General features: G+C 35.9%; 1 protein-coding gene across 1 annotated transcript in view; it reads right to left on the bottom strand.

Annotated features, from left to right (window-relative positions):
* LOC129738366 (dynein beta chain, ciliary-like) overlaps nucleotides 1-6,260 on the bottom strand; it is a 52,890-nt gene extending 46,630 nt beyond the window's left edge. The window contains exon 1 of the mRNA XM_055729549.1: nucleotides 6,115-6,260. Within this exon, the coding sequence (XP_055585524.1) occupies nucleotides 6,115-6,260 (146 nt within the window). The remainder of the gene's footprint in view (nucleotides 1-6,114) is intronic.
* Nucleotides 6,261-16,779: the final 10,519 nt, after the last annotated feature.

Below are 16,779 nucleotides of genomic sequence, written 5' to 3'. Positions count from 1 at the left end.
TGGGAAGACGCTTGGAGTGGACGCTGTACCTAAGCTTCGTCCTTGTCGCCCAGTGCCCAGTATTCCCATTCAAATGGGACTTAAGTGGAAGGAAAATTGAAAAATCTTACCCGAATAAAAAGACCAAACGAAGGACACCCTTTTGTGGGGGAGAAACCTGGACAAGCAAAAAAGGTTGAGCAGAAAAAAGCATAAAATTTAATAACAAACAGCGTCTTCAAGTTTGAAGACGAAGAACAACTAGGAAAGGGATGTTCTAAAAAATGGGGAAAAGAAAGCGAAAAGTTACTCTTTTTTTTTGCTATAACCGAATCTAAATTGGCTGGTGCGTCATGCCATTTTATGGGAGGGCAGCCTTTTATAAATGGAAATCCTTTGGCTCAACATTTAATGGGTTGTAATTGACGTGTACCTGGGAAATTTTAGCATTTGATGAAGGTTATGACAGATCAAACAGCGCGAACAGCCGAAAAGGTTCCAATACTCGTTACATTGGCAGATCAAAAAGAAAAGAAAATTTCAATGTTCGTCCTTTAGTTTTTATGTGACTGAACGTTTTTTGCCATAGCGATGCTGAGAAATGAACCAGCTTTCATGAGATTCAAGCAGCCTCAACTCCTTGCGTATCGGTGTTTAAATTTAGCTCCATGCAGTTTCTAAGAACACATGTTTCAAACATTTCCTTCTGAGCTCCAAGTACCATCACAGGCTCTGCATCATCGGAGAAGATCCCGGGAGATAACAAACGCTCAACTGATGTGAAAGTATTCACTTGTGATACACTTCTTCGAATAAGGAACGACAACTGCACCCGTTCTTCCTGTGTTCTAATAGCTTAATTAAACGCGGAAGCGGCGCGGCATCGAGTTGAAATTTACACTTCCGTTTACGCCTTTGTGATGATTGCTGTTGTTTCGCGTTCGCCCGGAAAATCCTCGCTTTCCTATCGTTTAAGATGTCAGATGTTGTAAAATGGAACAATATCTTGAAATGTTATTAAATTGTGATCTGTCATTCCCGAAATATTAGCAACCATGCGATTTCCATCGATGAAAGCATTTGGTTAAAGCATTGAAATCATCGAAGAGTAAGAAATTATCTACAAATTTAAGGAAAAAAAATCATCAAGAAACTTAAAAATCTGTTCAGGGCAAACCCAAAAGAAATTTGAAACGTTTTAAAAGGAAAATAAAATAAGAAATTGTCAACATTGCCAAAACTGTCAAAATTGTTAAAATTGTCAAAATTGTCAAAATTGTCGAAATTGTCAAAATTGTAAAAATTGTCAAAATTGTCAATATTGTCGAAAATGTCAAAATTGCCAAAATTGTCAAAATTGTCAAAATTATCCAAATTGTAAAAATTGTCAAAATTGTCAATGCTGTCAAAATTGTCAAAATTGTCAAAATAATCAAAATTGTCAAAATTGTCAAAATTGTCAAAATTGTCAAAATTGTCAAAATTGTCAAAATTGTCAAAATTGTCAAAATTGTCAAAATTGTCAAATGTCAAAATTGTCAAAATTGTCAAAATTGTCAAAATTGTCAAAATTGTCAAAATTGTCAAAATTGTCAAAATTGTCAAAATTGTCAAAATTGTCAAAATTGTCAAAATTGTCAAAATTGTCAAAATTGTCAAAATTGTCAAAATTGTCAAAATTGTCAAAATTGTCAAAATTGTCAAAATTGTCAAATTTTCAAAATTGTCAAAATTGTCAAAATTGTCAAAATTGTCAAAATTGTCAAAATTGTCAAAATTGTCAAAATTGTCAAAATTGTCAAAATTGTCAAAATTGTCAAAATTGTCAAAATTGTCAAAATTGTCAAAATTGTCAAAATTGTCAAAATTGTCAAAATTGTCAAAATTGTCAAAATTGTCAAAATTGTCAAAATTGTCAAAATTGTCAAAATTGTCAAAATTGTCAAAATTGTCAAAATTGTCAAAATTGTCAAAATTGTCAAAATTGTCAAAATTGTCAAAATTGTCAAAATTGTCAAAATTGTCAAAATTGTCAAAATTGTCAAAGTTGTCAAAATTGTCAAAATTGTCAAAATTGTCAAAATTGTCAAAATTGTCAAAATTGTCAAAATTGTCAAAATTGTCGAGATTGTCAAAATTGTCAAAATTGTCAAAATTGTCAAAATTGTCAAAATTGTCAAAATTGTCAAAATTGTCAAAATTGTCGAGATTGTCAAAATTGTCAGAATTGTCAAAATTGTCAAAATTGTCAAAATTGTCAAAATTGTCAAAATTGTCAAAATTGTCAAAATTGTCAAAATTGTCAAAATTGTCAAAATAGTCAAAAATGTCAAAATTGTCAAATTGTCAAAATTGTCAAAATTGTCAAAATTGTCAAAATTGTCAAAATTGTCAAAATTGTCAAAATTGTCAAAATTGTCAAAATTGTCAAAATTGTCAAAATTGTCAAAATTGTCAAAATTGTCAAAATTGTCAAAATTGTCAAAATTGTCAAAATTGTCAAAGTTGTCAAAATTGTCAAAATTGTCAAAATTGTCAAAATTGTCAAAATTGTCCAAATCGTCCAAATCGTCAAAACAGTCAAAATTAACAAAATTGTCAAAATTGTGAAAATTGTCAAAATTTGCTAAAATTGAAAAAAAAAAATAAATTTCCTTAATTGTCAAAATTATCAAAATTGTCAAAATTGCCAAAATTGTCAAAATTGTCAAAATTGTCAAAATTGTGAAAATTGTCAAACTTGCCAAAATTGTAAAAATTGTTAATTATCAAAATTGTCAAAATTGTCAAAATTGTAAAAATATTCCAAATTCTCCAAATAGTAAGAATTAACAAAATTGCCAATATTGTAAAAATTGTGAATTGTAAAAATTTTCAAAAATGTCAAAATTGTCAAAAATATCAAAATTGAGAAAAAATGTCTAGATTGTTAAAATTGACCGTACCGCCAAAATTGTCTTAAAATAGTCAAAAATGTCAAAATTGTGAAAAGCGAGAAAATGTTAAAAATTGTCAAAATTGTAAAAACTGCCAAAATTGTCAAAACAGTCAAAATTGTCCAAATTAACAAAATTGTCAAAATTGTCAAAATTGTCAAAATTGTCAAAATTGTCAAAATTGTCAAAATTGTCAAAATTGTCAAAATTGTCAAAATTGTCAAAATTGTCAAAATTGTCAAAATTGTCAAAATTGTCAAAATTGTCAAAATTGTAAATATTTTCAAAATTGTCAAAATTGTCAAAATTTTCAAAATTGTAAAAATTGCCAAAATTGTCAAAATTGTCAAAATTGTTAAAATTTTCAAAATGGTCTAAATTGTCAAATTTGTACAAATTGTCAAAATTGTCAAAATTGTTTAAATTGTCAAAATTATCAAAATTGTCAAAATTGTTTAAATTGTCAAAATTGTCAAAATTGCAAAATTGTCAAAATAGTCAAATTGTCAAAATTGTCAAAATTGTCAAAATCGACAAAGTTATCAAAATTATCAAAAAAGTCAAAATTGTCAAAACTGGCAAAGTTGTCAAAATTGTCAAAATTGTCGAAATTGCCAAAACTGTCAAAATTGTCAAAATTGTCAAAATTGTCAAAATTGTCAAAATTGTCAAAATTGTCAAAATTATCAAAAAAGTCAAAATTGTCAAAATTATCAAAATTGTCAAAATTGTCAAAATTGTCAAATTTGTGAAAATTGTCAAAATTGTCAAAATTGTTAAAATTGTCAAAATTGTCAAAATTGTCAAAATTGTCGAAATTGTAAATATTTTCAAAACTGTCAAAATTGTCAAAATTGTCAAAATTGTCAAAATTGTAAAAATTGCCAAAATTGTCAAAATTGTCAAAATTGTCAAAATTGTTAAAATTTTCAAAATGGTCTAAATTGTCAAATTTGTACAAATTGTCAAAATGGTCAAAATTGTCAAAATTGTCAAAATTATCAGAATTGTCAAAATTGTCAAAATTGCAAAATTGTCAAAATAGTCAAATTGTCAAAATTGTCAAAATTGTCAAAATTGTCAAAATTGTAAAAATTGTAAAAATCGACAAAGTTGTCGAAATTATCAAAATCGTCAAAATTGTCAAAACTGGCAAAGTTGTCAAAATTGTCGAAATTGTCAAAACTGTCAAAATTGTCAAAATTGTCAAAATTTTAAAATTATGAAAATTGAAAGAATATTGACAAAATTAACTACATTGAAAAGAATTAAAGAATTGAAAAATTTTGACAGAACTAACAAAATTTAAATGTTAGGCTTATCAGAAAAAAATTGAAAAATACAAAATTCTAAAGTTTTTCAAAATTTTAAAACCCCTCGAATTCAGCCCAGTCGTCACTTTGGTAAAATTTGTCATAAAATTATTTACTAAAATTTCATTTCTTTTTCGTTTAAATGAGTGTCTTAGTTCCATCTAAGCTGAACACAAGTTTCCAAAGGAAATTTCAACTTTAAAACAATCATTTTAAACAAATTTAGCTCTTCAACGATATTTTATGTGTGGCAAAATAACCACCGGCACCACGCATTAAACGCGCGTCGCGTTTCACCTGATACACTGAGTAGATACAGAAATATGGCGAAACACACTCCGGAAAATTTAACGATTATTTTATAGTCTGTTGGTTCCAGCAAAGCAAAGCACAGCACCGAACAGTATGTTTTACAGTAAAGCTTCGCTCCTGGTCCATGTACCTTAGTTACTTACTTACTTTTGCCATTTTTCGCCAGCTCCATAGAGTAGCCTCACTCCATCGACAAGTGGAGACTATAAAGTATAAAAATTTCCATGCTGACGATTGTGTAGAAAAACTGACTCAATCATGGGTAAGAGCGCGAGATAGAGATGATGAATGCCGAAACGATGCATCCTGAAGCACGGAGCAGTGATTTGCAAAAATTTGATGCATAAGTACTTCTTGGGAAGTTGAAAGCTACTTTCGGGTAAATTGTGTGAAAACAAGATGGTTGATAGTTGTTAGAAGTTTTTACGGGATTTTTGATGTTGAAACGATAAAAAATTCCTGTGACTAGTTCTCTTTCTCAAATGATTGATGTCATCGAAATTGATCTGCAGACCATTTAATTTGTGATATCTTAGTGTAACTTGCTTTTGAGATCGATTTTATATCCATGTGATAGTAAAATAAGCAAAATCGAAACACTCACTTTGTACATCCTTTTTGGGCTGCTAAACATCTCGGTGGATTTATTTTTCCAACAGGACTCACTTCCAAATCAGTTCAGTCAGTATAACACCTCACAAATCTCATGCACCACACTTCTTCCTAAAGCTTTCGGAAGTAATTGGATTTAGGAAACACTACTTTGAAGTGCAAATAACTATGTTCTACAAAACTAATGTTACGTATCTGATTCGGGTTTCAAATGTTTTCCATTTCAATTTATTCAAAGCCACACACGCGTCGTCGTCTGGAATTTAGACACCTGTGCGCTCGGATTTGTTCACCGTAATTTTACTTGGAAAACCGCACAGCTCTTCGACACACACGCACGGCTTTTTCGCGAATCGAAATCTTCAAATTCGATCAACTCCACGCGTCAAGCGACAAATCCCAACTGTGGTCACCAGCTAAATTAGTGCGCTACCTTAAGGTTCCTTCACGTGGTAAAATTCACTTTCTTACCATCGACCCCATCATCTAGCTTCCCCCTCTCTTAACATTTCCAATCCAATTGCTGTCGGTGAGGGTCGTTCCTCAAATTACCTGCTCCAGCTTAAACAAAATTCCAAAACCTTCTCACACGAATAACGAAAATCACATCGCTTGACTTCTGGCACCTCCAAATTGTGCTTTTTTTTATTTATTTACAAGCCCTCCAAGGAATCTCTCGGCTAACGATGGTCAGTTTTTCATAACTTTTCTCCCTTCCTTCATTGACCATTTGAGGTGCTACTGTTGCTTTTCCTTGCAGTCAGTCAGTCATTCATTGTTCTAATGTGGTGGCACCTCAGAAGAGTAAAAAAAAAATTAACAAGAAAGCTCCCGCCGAATCCCGTTAAAGTTCACTCACGAGCGCAAGCTTCGGACTGTATCAGTTCAAGGCTAATTGCATTTTTATTTATTAACAGAGCTTTCCATCGACCATCAGAAAGCCTTTATAGCCACCTTCCTACTTCCTTGCTGCCGTGTCGGTCGTTTTTAGCCGGCTCGCGATGGCGGTCACCTTAGGCAAATAAACTCTCCGAAGCAGCTGGTGGTGGCCGGCCAAGGACACGGTGTGGTACATGCGCCATAAGAAGCTCGGACGGAACTTCTCCATGGCTAAATTTGTGGTCTTGGTCACACCACCTCAGCTGAGTCTTCCGTTCCTTGCTGCCAGCCAGCTTCTACATTGATAACATCAACTGGCGACCATAATCGTCCACTTCTTGTGTCCACTTCGGCTGACCAACACGAGAAATCTTAAGTACAATACCAGGGAAATGGACGGAACAGCGCAGTTACAGTGCGATTGATGTCTATACCAGGCACATCTACAGGTTTGCAGTCAACAACAGTGCATGATTCCGCGGGTGCTGCAGCAAACAAGCCACTAGTGGCTTCTTGTACCAACCTTCCTAACCCGATTGGGGCAATCAGGTGTCGAAAATAGTTTCGATAAGTTACCTACCTACCTACCTACTCTGTAGAGATGTTGTGGCCAAATTACTGCCGTATTTTCTATTTTAAACGTGGCAACCTATAATAGGAAGTTTTCGTTTTTTTTAAAGAAACCATACATTTTCAGTATAGGAAGATTGAGTAGGGGGCTTGAGAACGTTTTTCGTTTGTACTAGAACGTCGGTCCTCCCGATTCGATCTAATCAAAGTTCATTAAAAAATCTTCCTTTAAACCTTCCTTCCTTCTTTTCAGGAAACCAAAAAAAAAAAAAATTAAAAATGACAAAAGTGACAAAAATGACAAAAATTACAAAAATGACATAAATGACAAAAATGTCAAAAATGTCAAAAATGACAAAAATGACAATAATGACAGAAATGACAAAAATGACAAAAATGACCAAAATGACAAAAATGACAAGAATTACAGAAATGACATAAATGACAAAAATGATAAAAATTACAAAAATTACAAGAATCACAAAAATGACAGAAATGAGAAAAATTTAAAAAAAATTAAAAATTACAAAAAATACTAAAATTATAAATATGTCTAAAAAGAGAAAAATGATCAAAACAACTAAAATGCAGTACATCACAAAAACAACAAAAATGATAAAATTGAGCAAAGTTGACAAAAATGACAAAAATGACAAGAAATAAAAAAATAAAAATTAAAATTGACAAAATTGACAAAAAAGACAAAAGTGCCCGAAATTACAAACATGACCAAAATGACCAAAATGACAAAATGACAAAAATGACACAAATGACAAAAATGACAAAAATTACAAAAATGACAAAAATTAAAAAAAATTACAGAACTGGCAAAAATGATAAAAGTGACAAAAATGACAAAAATGACAAAAAGGACAAAAAGGACAAAAAGGACAAAAAGGACAAAAATGACAAAAAGGACAAAAAGGACAAAAAGGACAAAAGTGACAAAAATGACAAAAATGACAAAAATCACAAAAATGACAACAATGACAGAAATGACAGAAATGACTTAAATGACAAAAATGACGAAAATGACAAAAATTTTCAAAATAAAAAAATACAAAAAATACAAAAATTATAAATATTTCAAAATTGACAAAACTGATTTAAATGGCAAAAATGACAAAAATGACAAAATTGATCAAAACAACTAGAATGAGTACACCTGGTGGGGAGCCCATCCAGAAGATCTTTTAAATTGTATCGAACAACCATTCTCTCAGTGATGGAATATGGTAGCTTCTGCTTCCAGTCAGCTGCCAAATCTCACCTCATCAAACTCGAGCGTATCCAATACCGCTATCTCCGCATCGCTCTGGGCTGTATGCCCTCAACGCATAACATGAGTCTCGAAGTTTAAACAGGAATACTTCCTCTTAAAGATCGATTCAATTTATTATCACTCCGGTTCCTCATCAGGTATGATGTCATTAACCCATTGGTGATTGTGAATTTCGAAAGGTTACTTGAGCAAAATCTTCAAACTAGATTTATGTCTATATACCATGTCCTCATGTCAATGCAGGTAAACCCTTCTTCGTATTCTCCAATTCGTGTTTGTAGCCCAGACTACGATCATTCTTCTGTCCAGTTTGATTTGTCTATGCAGCAGGAAATTCGTGGAATCCCGGTCTCGCATCGCCCTCTTCTGATCCCAAGAATTTTCGAAGCTGAATATAGACACGTCGATGCTGATAAAATGTTCTTTACCGATGGATCACTTATAGGGGAAACAACAGGATTTGGAGTGTTCAATGAAATATCTAGCGCCTCTCACAGTCTCGAGTCACCATGCTCTGTGTATGTTGCAGAGTTAGCAGCTATTCACTGGGCTTTGGACAGTGTCGCTTCATGGCCAGTTGGACACTACTATATTGTAACGGATAGTCTGAGCTTTGTTGAAGCAATCCATTCAATAAAACCGGGAAAGTACTCGCCATACTTCCTCGAGAAGATACGGAATAATTTGAGTGCTTTATCAAAACGTCGCTTTACTATCACCTTTCTTTGGGTTCCCTGGTTCCCTCTCATTGCTCGATAGTGGGCAATGAGAAGGCAGACTCTCTGGCAAAGGTGGAGGCGATGGAAGGCGACACGTATTAACATGAAATCGTCTTCAACGAATTTTACTATTTGGTTCGGAGAAACTCTCTTGTCAACTGGCAGCGCAAATGGGACGAGGATGAGTTGGGCCGGTGGCTCCACTCGATTATCCCAAAGGTAAGCCTTAAACCATTGTTTAATAGATTGAACTTGAGTCGGGATTTTATTCGTATATTTTCCCGTCTCATGTCCAATCATTATTCCTTAGACGCGATACTCTATCGTTTTGATATTGCTGGCAGCAATTTGTGTGGTTGCGGCCAAGGTTACCACGACATCGAGCATATTGTCTGGTCGTGCGAGGTCCATCTTGTCACTAGAACGAATTTAAAAGACTCCCTTAGGGCCCGAGGAAAACCACCCTATGTTCCAGTGAGAGATGTGCTGGCTCTGATAGACTTAGAATACATGTTCGAAATATATCTTTTCCTAAAAGCTATTGATCTTCGTCTATAATTTTTTAAATTTCATATTTCCTTATCTATTTGCTTTTCTATTCTAATAAAAAATGATGAACTAGATTTGTGAAATGCAAATTTCAAAGTGTTTCGATAAATTTTGCAACATTTTCCTGTGAATTCTTATATTGTTTCATTAGACGTGATGAAAGCTTTCGCGAGATATTTAAAAAGGATTTCTGTTTGTCTGTCTGTTCCCTATACACTCGGAAACTAGTGAACTGATTTTCGTGAAACTTGGTAGGTGTGGGTATTGGAGGTCGGGGAGGTTCCTATTATGGTTTCAGACCCCTCCCCTCACCGGAAGGGAGGAGGATGCCTCCCAAACAATAGAACAATGTTTACATAACTTGAAAACCGATCAAACAAATTAAACGAAATTTGACATGGGAGGGTATTCGGGTACACGGAATTTTTCTATGGTAATTTTAGACCCCTCTTTTCTTTCAGTGGGGATTTAAGAAGAAGGAGGAAGCAACGTTTAAAATTTATGACATAACTCGAGATCTAATCAAGCCAATGGAACCAAACCATGGAAGGGTATTGGATTACGAGAAATATTTCTTTAATTATTTCAGACCCCTTCTTTCTTCCAGTGGGGTTACTGATGTGGGAGGGCGGCTTCCATACCTTTTTTCTTGCATAACTTGAGAAATATTCGAGCAAATATAACCAAATTTTGCTTGAAGAGAAATGATTCTATGAATATATGAATTCCCGTACGTGATAGGGTAGAGAGAGGGTGGCTCCTCTACAATTTTTAGCTTCACTCGAGAACTAATCGAGCTAATGGAAAAAAAACTTGGGCATGTGAGTCAATTTGGATGCGCGAAATGGTTAAATGCTTATTAGAGATTTAGAGACTTCTTTCTCCTTCAGTTGAGGATGAAGTTAGGGAAAAGGGGAGCTCCCAAACGATTGAATCCAAGAATATATCTAACAAATGAAACCAAAAGTGACATGGTAACAATCATAAAATCGAGCAAATGGATCACTTCTTTCTACCTTTCCCACTTAGGTACTCTTAGGTTCGACCGAAACCCATTGTGTGAGTTTGGAGGCTTATCCAAGGGATTGGTAAAGCCACGAGGAGCTGACTGAAGCCTCTTTGTTCGTTGGGCTTCATCGAGAGCAGTTGAAGTTTTGTGCACGCTGCAGATTTTAAGTGTTGTCATTTCCGTTCGATACAAACGGTAGGCTGCGGTGAAATACCACATGGGGGAATAGTTTGTAACTATTTATTATAGTATTTCCAGCCTTTATTTACTGTCGTTAAATATATCATCGGTGCATGCGATGAATAATGAATTTGAAAGTGAGTGATAAGTAATTTTGTTAAACAAAAACGAAACACTAAATGATATCCATTTTCTACATGAACTGCTCTAGCAATACCAAATTACAGCTTAGGAAACAAAGAGATCTATCCGTTAGATCAAAGAAGATCAACAGGTATGACCATTACATTGTCCGTTTTGTCCATTTTTCGTGTGATATATAACCTAATCGTACAAGTGTGTGTAGGTTAAACCTTCACACGAAGGTTTTTCTGTAGATTCTACAGATCCGTCGTCTCGGCCAGTCGGTTTCGAATCCAGCCTCTTGAACTGAGTCTGGCCAGTGGGAGAAAACAACGTTTGGGCCGAGTGATCGGCAATAGCGTGGTCAAGGTCATCCAGGCAGCTTGCACGTCCATAGGAGGTACCAGCAACCACCTCACCAGCCGAATCATGCCGTAGGGACTCCCGTTAGGGTTCCGAACCAAGGATTTCCGACACTTCCGGGTCGGCATTGCATGCTGTCATCCGTCCGTAGGGGCACCAGTCTCTGCCCTGAGCCAGTGGACACGGTTACCGTGGATTCCCCATCGGGTTCTCCGATTGGCGATCCGAATCTAGCTCACGGATTAGGCCAGGTCAGTAGGAGCTCACATCCGAGCTCTGAGTCAACCAGACCAAGCCTCGGTAGTCGCTGAAGCCGTTCGCCTGTGGTTCAACCACAATCATTATCACCACCGAAACGGAACCGTGGACAACAAACCGACTACGTTGGCAACAAATAAGGTCAGATCTTCTCTAGACTATAAGGCATACAAACATTATTATATGAAATATTTACAGTTTAGTTCGACCAAACATTTATAATACGGTTTGCAAACCCAGAGCAGCCTCAGGTTACAATTACGAATATAATATTGTACTCTGTTACGTATCGATTGAAAGTTATCGAATATAATGCTAAAATGGTGTTTTGTGAGCAATTCTGATTAGAGAACGAAGCTCATTCGGGCAAAGTAAGTTTTAAGTTGATTCGTCTCGTATTGCAAATTCTTCACTTTGCGTTTTGGGTTTCGCTTAAGAGTATTTATCCTTTTCCGTCCGCTTGACCCGCCCTGAGAGAAAGTTTTACTAGCTGGGCATACAACACGCCGTCTCACATCGGCGGATGATTTCCGTGGTTGGCGCACAAGTGAGGTGGTCATTAGCAGTGCAGGTTTGCGGGACATTTCGAGTAACAACTTACTCTATACGGGTTACATTCTCCCCCAGAGTAAATGTGATTACAAAGTTTGGGGAAAGGTAGGAGGGAAGCCCTTCGAACAAATGTTAAAGCATAACTCGACAACTAATAAAGCAAACGAAACCCAATTTGCCATGAGAGAGAATTTAAGCACAAGAAATGTTTTTCTAGTGGTTGAAGATCCCTCCCTTCATTCAGTGGAACGATAAAAAGTGGAAAGGGGGCCACTTATACCATTTTATTTTTTAATATTTCGATAACTAATCTAGAAAATGGAACCAAATTTTTATGGGAGCATATTTGTGTACAGGAAATGTTTCTTTGATGGTTTGAGACCCCCTACTTCTGCCAGAGGGAAGATATAATGTGGGGAGAGGGTCACCTATTTTTTGAATAACTCGTGAACTTATTGAGAATGGAACCACGGGATCGCATTTGTGTACAATAAGTGTTTCGAGACCCCACCCTCCTTACAATAGGGAAATAATAGTGGAGGGGTCACATTTAAATTTTTTATAATAATTCAAGAACGAATAGGTGGAAGCGCCGATGTGGTCTAGTGGATAGGCTGGCGCGAGTCTGGTATTGGTACGTCAGGCGTACTGGGTTCGATTCCCGGTATCGGCAAGAAAAACTTTTGGGTTCGAATCCCATAAGTGGGCCGACAGGTAAGATGTGTTTCATTATATAGCTGAATATATAATTGGAATGTTCAATCAGTTGCCAGCTGGCCAGGTATATACACGGATGCCGGAATACCTGTAAGTAAACTAGCCCACCTGATTGATTCGTTCTTCCAAAATATACTTACATCAACATACGCAATACATTCACCACATAACAGTTCATACGAAGCCATGGGGTCCGGGTATGTTGGCGCGCTGCATTGGAGATTTGTCGAACCTAATAATCTAAGGAATGCATGTGAACCCATACTTTGGCAGAAACTGCGGTGAATCCGTGCACCCATGGTGGATTACCAACATACATACAACATACAATTCAAGAACGAATAGGTGGAATGAAAAGGGACAGGGAAGATTCTATATTTTAAACTTTTTTAGAATATTGCCCTAATAAACTTTTGTAGTAAAGAAATTTAGAGTCATAAAAAGGATTAAAACAAAGATTTTAGAACAATTTGAATTAAGTTTTCAAAATGGAAAAAAAGTTGCCACTCTAACGATTAAGGAATTTATTTTAAAATTTTATGCAAATAAATGAAAAGTAAAATAACGATCACAAATTTCATTATTTTTTGAAGGTGTAGCCAAGCACTTCGGGTCAGCTAGTAATTCATATTATTTTCGAAGGTCAAATATTCAAAACTTGAGTGCTTTCAGGCGCTTCTAAACCATTTTCGATTGAGCCAAAAGTATGCGCTGGTCTTTTAAAAAATGTGCATTGTAGTCCTTAGAAATTCGACACAACGTACCTCTTTGCCACTTGAATTTTCCTACGTATACTTCAACCGATATTTTATGGTAAAGTAGTTAAAAGCAATGTTTCGTTTATTGGAGTGCTTATCCAAATAATTTTTTGAATTAAATTGAAGTAATTGATAGACAATGTAGTAGTTTTTGTCTTGTCGAAGCGTTACTCTATAAATTGATGCTTTCAATGTACGCACTAGAATAAAGGATAGTTTAATCTTCGTTATTCAACTTCACAACAACGAACCCAGATCGTCCTTATAGTTAATAAAGCCTTTCGAAAGAAACATTGGACCTTTTCCTGGGAATCCTGGTAGGAGTTTGAATGATCTTATTTTCTATATCATCATATCAGCATAACTCCAGTTTTCCAACTTGGGGCGACCCGCTGGGTAGCCTTTCTAAACAGCCAGCCTGTTACTTGCAAAGTTTTATAGTTTGGAATCAAAACAGCTTGGCGCTTGGAGCTAGCTATGTGGCTCAAGTCAGTAGCTCACTCGGTCCGAAGAAGAAGAGCTTTGGTTTATAATTTTCCGACAACATGCTGAGAGTTTCCACTTTCCACTTCCAGCGTTCTTCATCGTCCTTCGGCCGGTCGTCGTATTAGGATAGTGCTATATATGTTCGTGCCAGAAATGGCTTTCCTTCTCCATCCTTGAACCTTCGCAGAACTTTTGCTATCCCCGACAACAGTGTCGTTGAATAAAATTTAAATGTCTAACCATGTTTTTATCTTGGTATATGACATTTCTTGTTGCTGCTTTTCTCTGTCTCTCAGCTCAGGGTCTCTCTCTTTTTCTGTTCCCCTTTTGGGTCTCGTCTCGGCATCCAAGAATGAGAGGTAGCTGGCTTAGGGACACTTTAAACTAATGTGCCCCATATGACGTCCGGCTGTGTTTGACTTTGACTTTGGCTCTCGAGAAAGTGATGGACACCGTCAACTTGGCATATATTTATTCTCGGATGCCCAGCGGTGCTTTTCTCTCTAGGATGGCACATCGTGACTGGAATCGATTATGAGTTTTCACTTTGCCGCCTCCGCCTCACGCCCGGATGTGGTGACATGTGGCGACCGTTGCGTTTTCGGCAAGAGGCGGGAGATTGGTTTTTAGTGAGGTGATTTCGTCGTCGGAATCTGCGCGGTCGGAATTCGAGTTATGGGCGGGTTTGTTCTTAAAAGTAATGGATCGTTACGTCAAATGAGCGAAGTTTTAAATAGTGTACGTGTGGTTTGACTATCGAAAAACATCATTATTGCATAATTAAATCCATTCTGGCAAACTTGTCACGTAACGCTAGTTCTTCTAAGCTGTATAATCTTTTTGATCCTGAGGGTGAGTATCAGTATACTTTACATACTAAGCAGCTTTCGATGAAACAACAGCACATGACAACCCAATTAAAAATTCGTCAACACCTTGAAACCCAACTTCAGTTTTCTCTAAAAACTCTCAAGAAGTTCAAGACCAACTATTCGCCCAAGCAATCAACCAGCGATGTCAGTCAAAGGTATAATCATTCTTGAAATCAACGAATTCCTCGGAATTTCCCACATTATCAGAAAAAGCGGAAACTGCCAACCTTGGAACATTCTGTGCCATCAAATTAAGTGGCAATTAGTGCGTCGTCCAGTGCGGATAACCTCAACAGTTGTCATCAGTTGACGCGAGAAGTGTTTTCCCTCCCAATCACTAGCACAGTCAGGCAGTCAAACTGAACCGAGAACGGCGGAAAATTTGCATGCTCTCATCAATTAAAACCTCCCCACATCTTCCGGGGGGTGGGGTCCAAAAACTTCCAACAAACCAGTGAAAAACTATTTTCTCTCTCGGTACTTTTGTCGACCATTTTCGTTTTGTTTTTGTTTTTAATACCGACGAAGCAACGCATTCACACTCCATGCCAAATATGCTGCCGTTACTTCTGTTTCCAGTTAGTTGATGGAAAGTGAAAAGCTCAACCATCCGGCAAGTCATCACCGGAGAAGGAAAGGAGCTACTCGACGATAAACCTTCATCTTATCAAGGATATACCGCCAAACCGTAAAGTAGTTGGAATCGTCGTCGTCGTCGTCGTCGTGCTTTCGTGGTTGGTCCTTTGGGGTAAATTCAACCGTCCAAGCTAAACAGGAGGACCAATCGCAAATCGCGCACACCCGCGGGCCAGCAGCAGCTCACCAAAATAAATGGTGAGTCATTTTGAGTTATGGGCGCATTAGTTTGTTGCTTTCCTGCTAGGCTCTTCTGGTGGGTTTACTCGATGATGATTTGACGCTGTTCCTGGGGCTATGAAATTCCTGATATTTTTCCTTCCCTTTCGTGTCTTCAGCTATCTAAAGCTTGGAGGATATTTCGAAAGAATAGAAACTTCTATTTTCAAACGCCATCTGTTGTCGAATCGAAAGTGGGTTTTAAGGTGGCTTATGGTGTGGCGAGTTGATTTATCAATTCAAAACTGGAAAGGTTTGGCTTTAAAATATACATAGCTTTTTGGGCACTGATCATCGATGTTCATGAGTTTACAACTAAAATTTCAAATATCATTTTTTTCAGATTTCAGATTACATATTGCAGATTTCAGATAACAGACAGATTTAAGTTGAACTTAAGATTTAAGTTCATCATTCTTATGTTTTCAGTTATCGTTTGTTTGTTTTCAAATTGGGATTTCGGAAAAAAATAATATATTCAATATGAATGAAAAACACCAACTGAATCACCTGAACTGAATATTCACAAAACTGTTAAGAAAGTAAGGTAAGATAGATTAACTGAAAGAAATTTTCTGTTACTCGTTCGAACTCATAACGAAAGCCAAAGAAAAATCGAAATAATGTTACAGTGACACAATTTAATGCAATTTTTAAAACATTTTTCTTGCTTGCCGCTATGTTAAGTAGTATGCTTGAGCTAAGGGACTTTTATTTCATTTAATAACTAATTCTGGCATTTTGCTGTTTAGCTCCTCTTTGCCAAGTGGGATTACATTAGGACTTTTTGAAAATGAATAAACTAGTTTCAGCTGAACGTAACTAACCAGAAATTTAAAAAAAATTGGTTAAACGTAGTTGAACAATAAATGAGGAATTAAGAATCCCGGAAACTAATCACGATCAGAAATATTTGCTTCTGAGGACTTGAGGTCCTGCATTCTAATTCCAAATGGTGATTTCAAATTTTCAAGTTTAATATATAGTCTTTCAAATACAAATTTGTAATTTGAGTTGTTTCTTCGAAGGGGGAGAGGAATTTGAATAATTTGTGTAAAATTCGAAGTAGAATTACAAATTTATATTTCAATTTTTCAGCATTCATTCCTTGCACCACCCGGGAAGAAAGCGTGCGAAATTGTGGGCTTCGGAAATGTGTTTTTCAACATCATAAAAAAGAAGAGTAAGGTTTCTAAAAACCTTATCCAATGTTCGATCGATAAATCTAAGAAAAAAATGTCAAAAGTTGAAAAAGCTCAAATAAATTTGAGATTAAATTAAAAAAAAAAATAATACAATTTAAAATATATTATGAAGAGATTAATCACCGTAATGAATGTTAGCTATTGAATATATTAGCTTTATCGGTGAAAAGTGATATCCTTTTAAAAGGGACATCTTAAGATAATAAAATTTTGAAGATAGATAGGAGTAATGAAATAATTATTTATAACA

This window comes from Uranotaenia lowii, chromosome 1, assembly GCF_029784155.1.
Source record: "Uranotaenia lowii strain MFRU-FL chromosome 1, ASM2978415v1, whole genome shotgun sequence".
Lineage (NCBI taxonomy): Eukaryota > Metazoa > Arthropoda > Insecta > Diptera > Culicidae > Uranotaenia > Uranotaenia lowii.
Note: the sequence above shows the minus strand (reverse complement) of the source record. Positions and strands in the feature narration are given on the sequence as shown.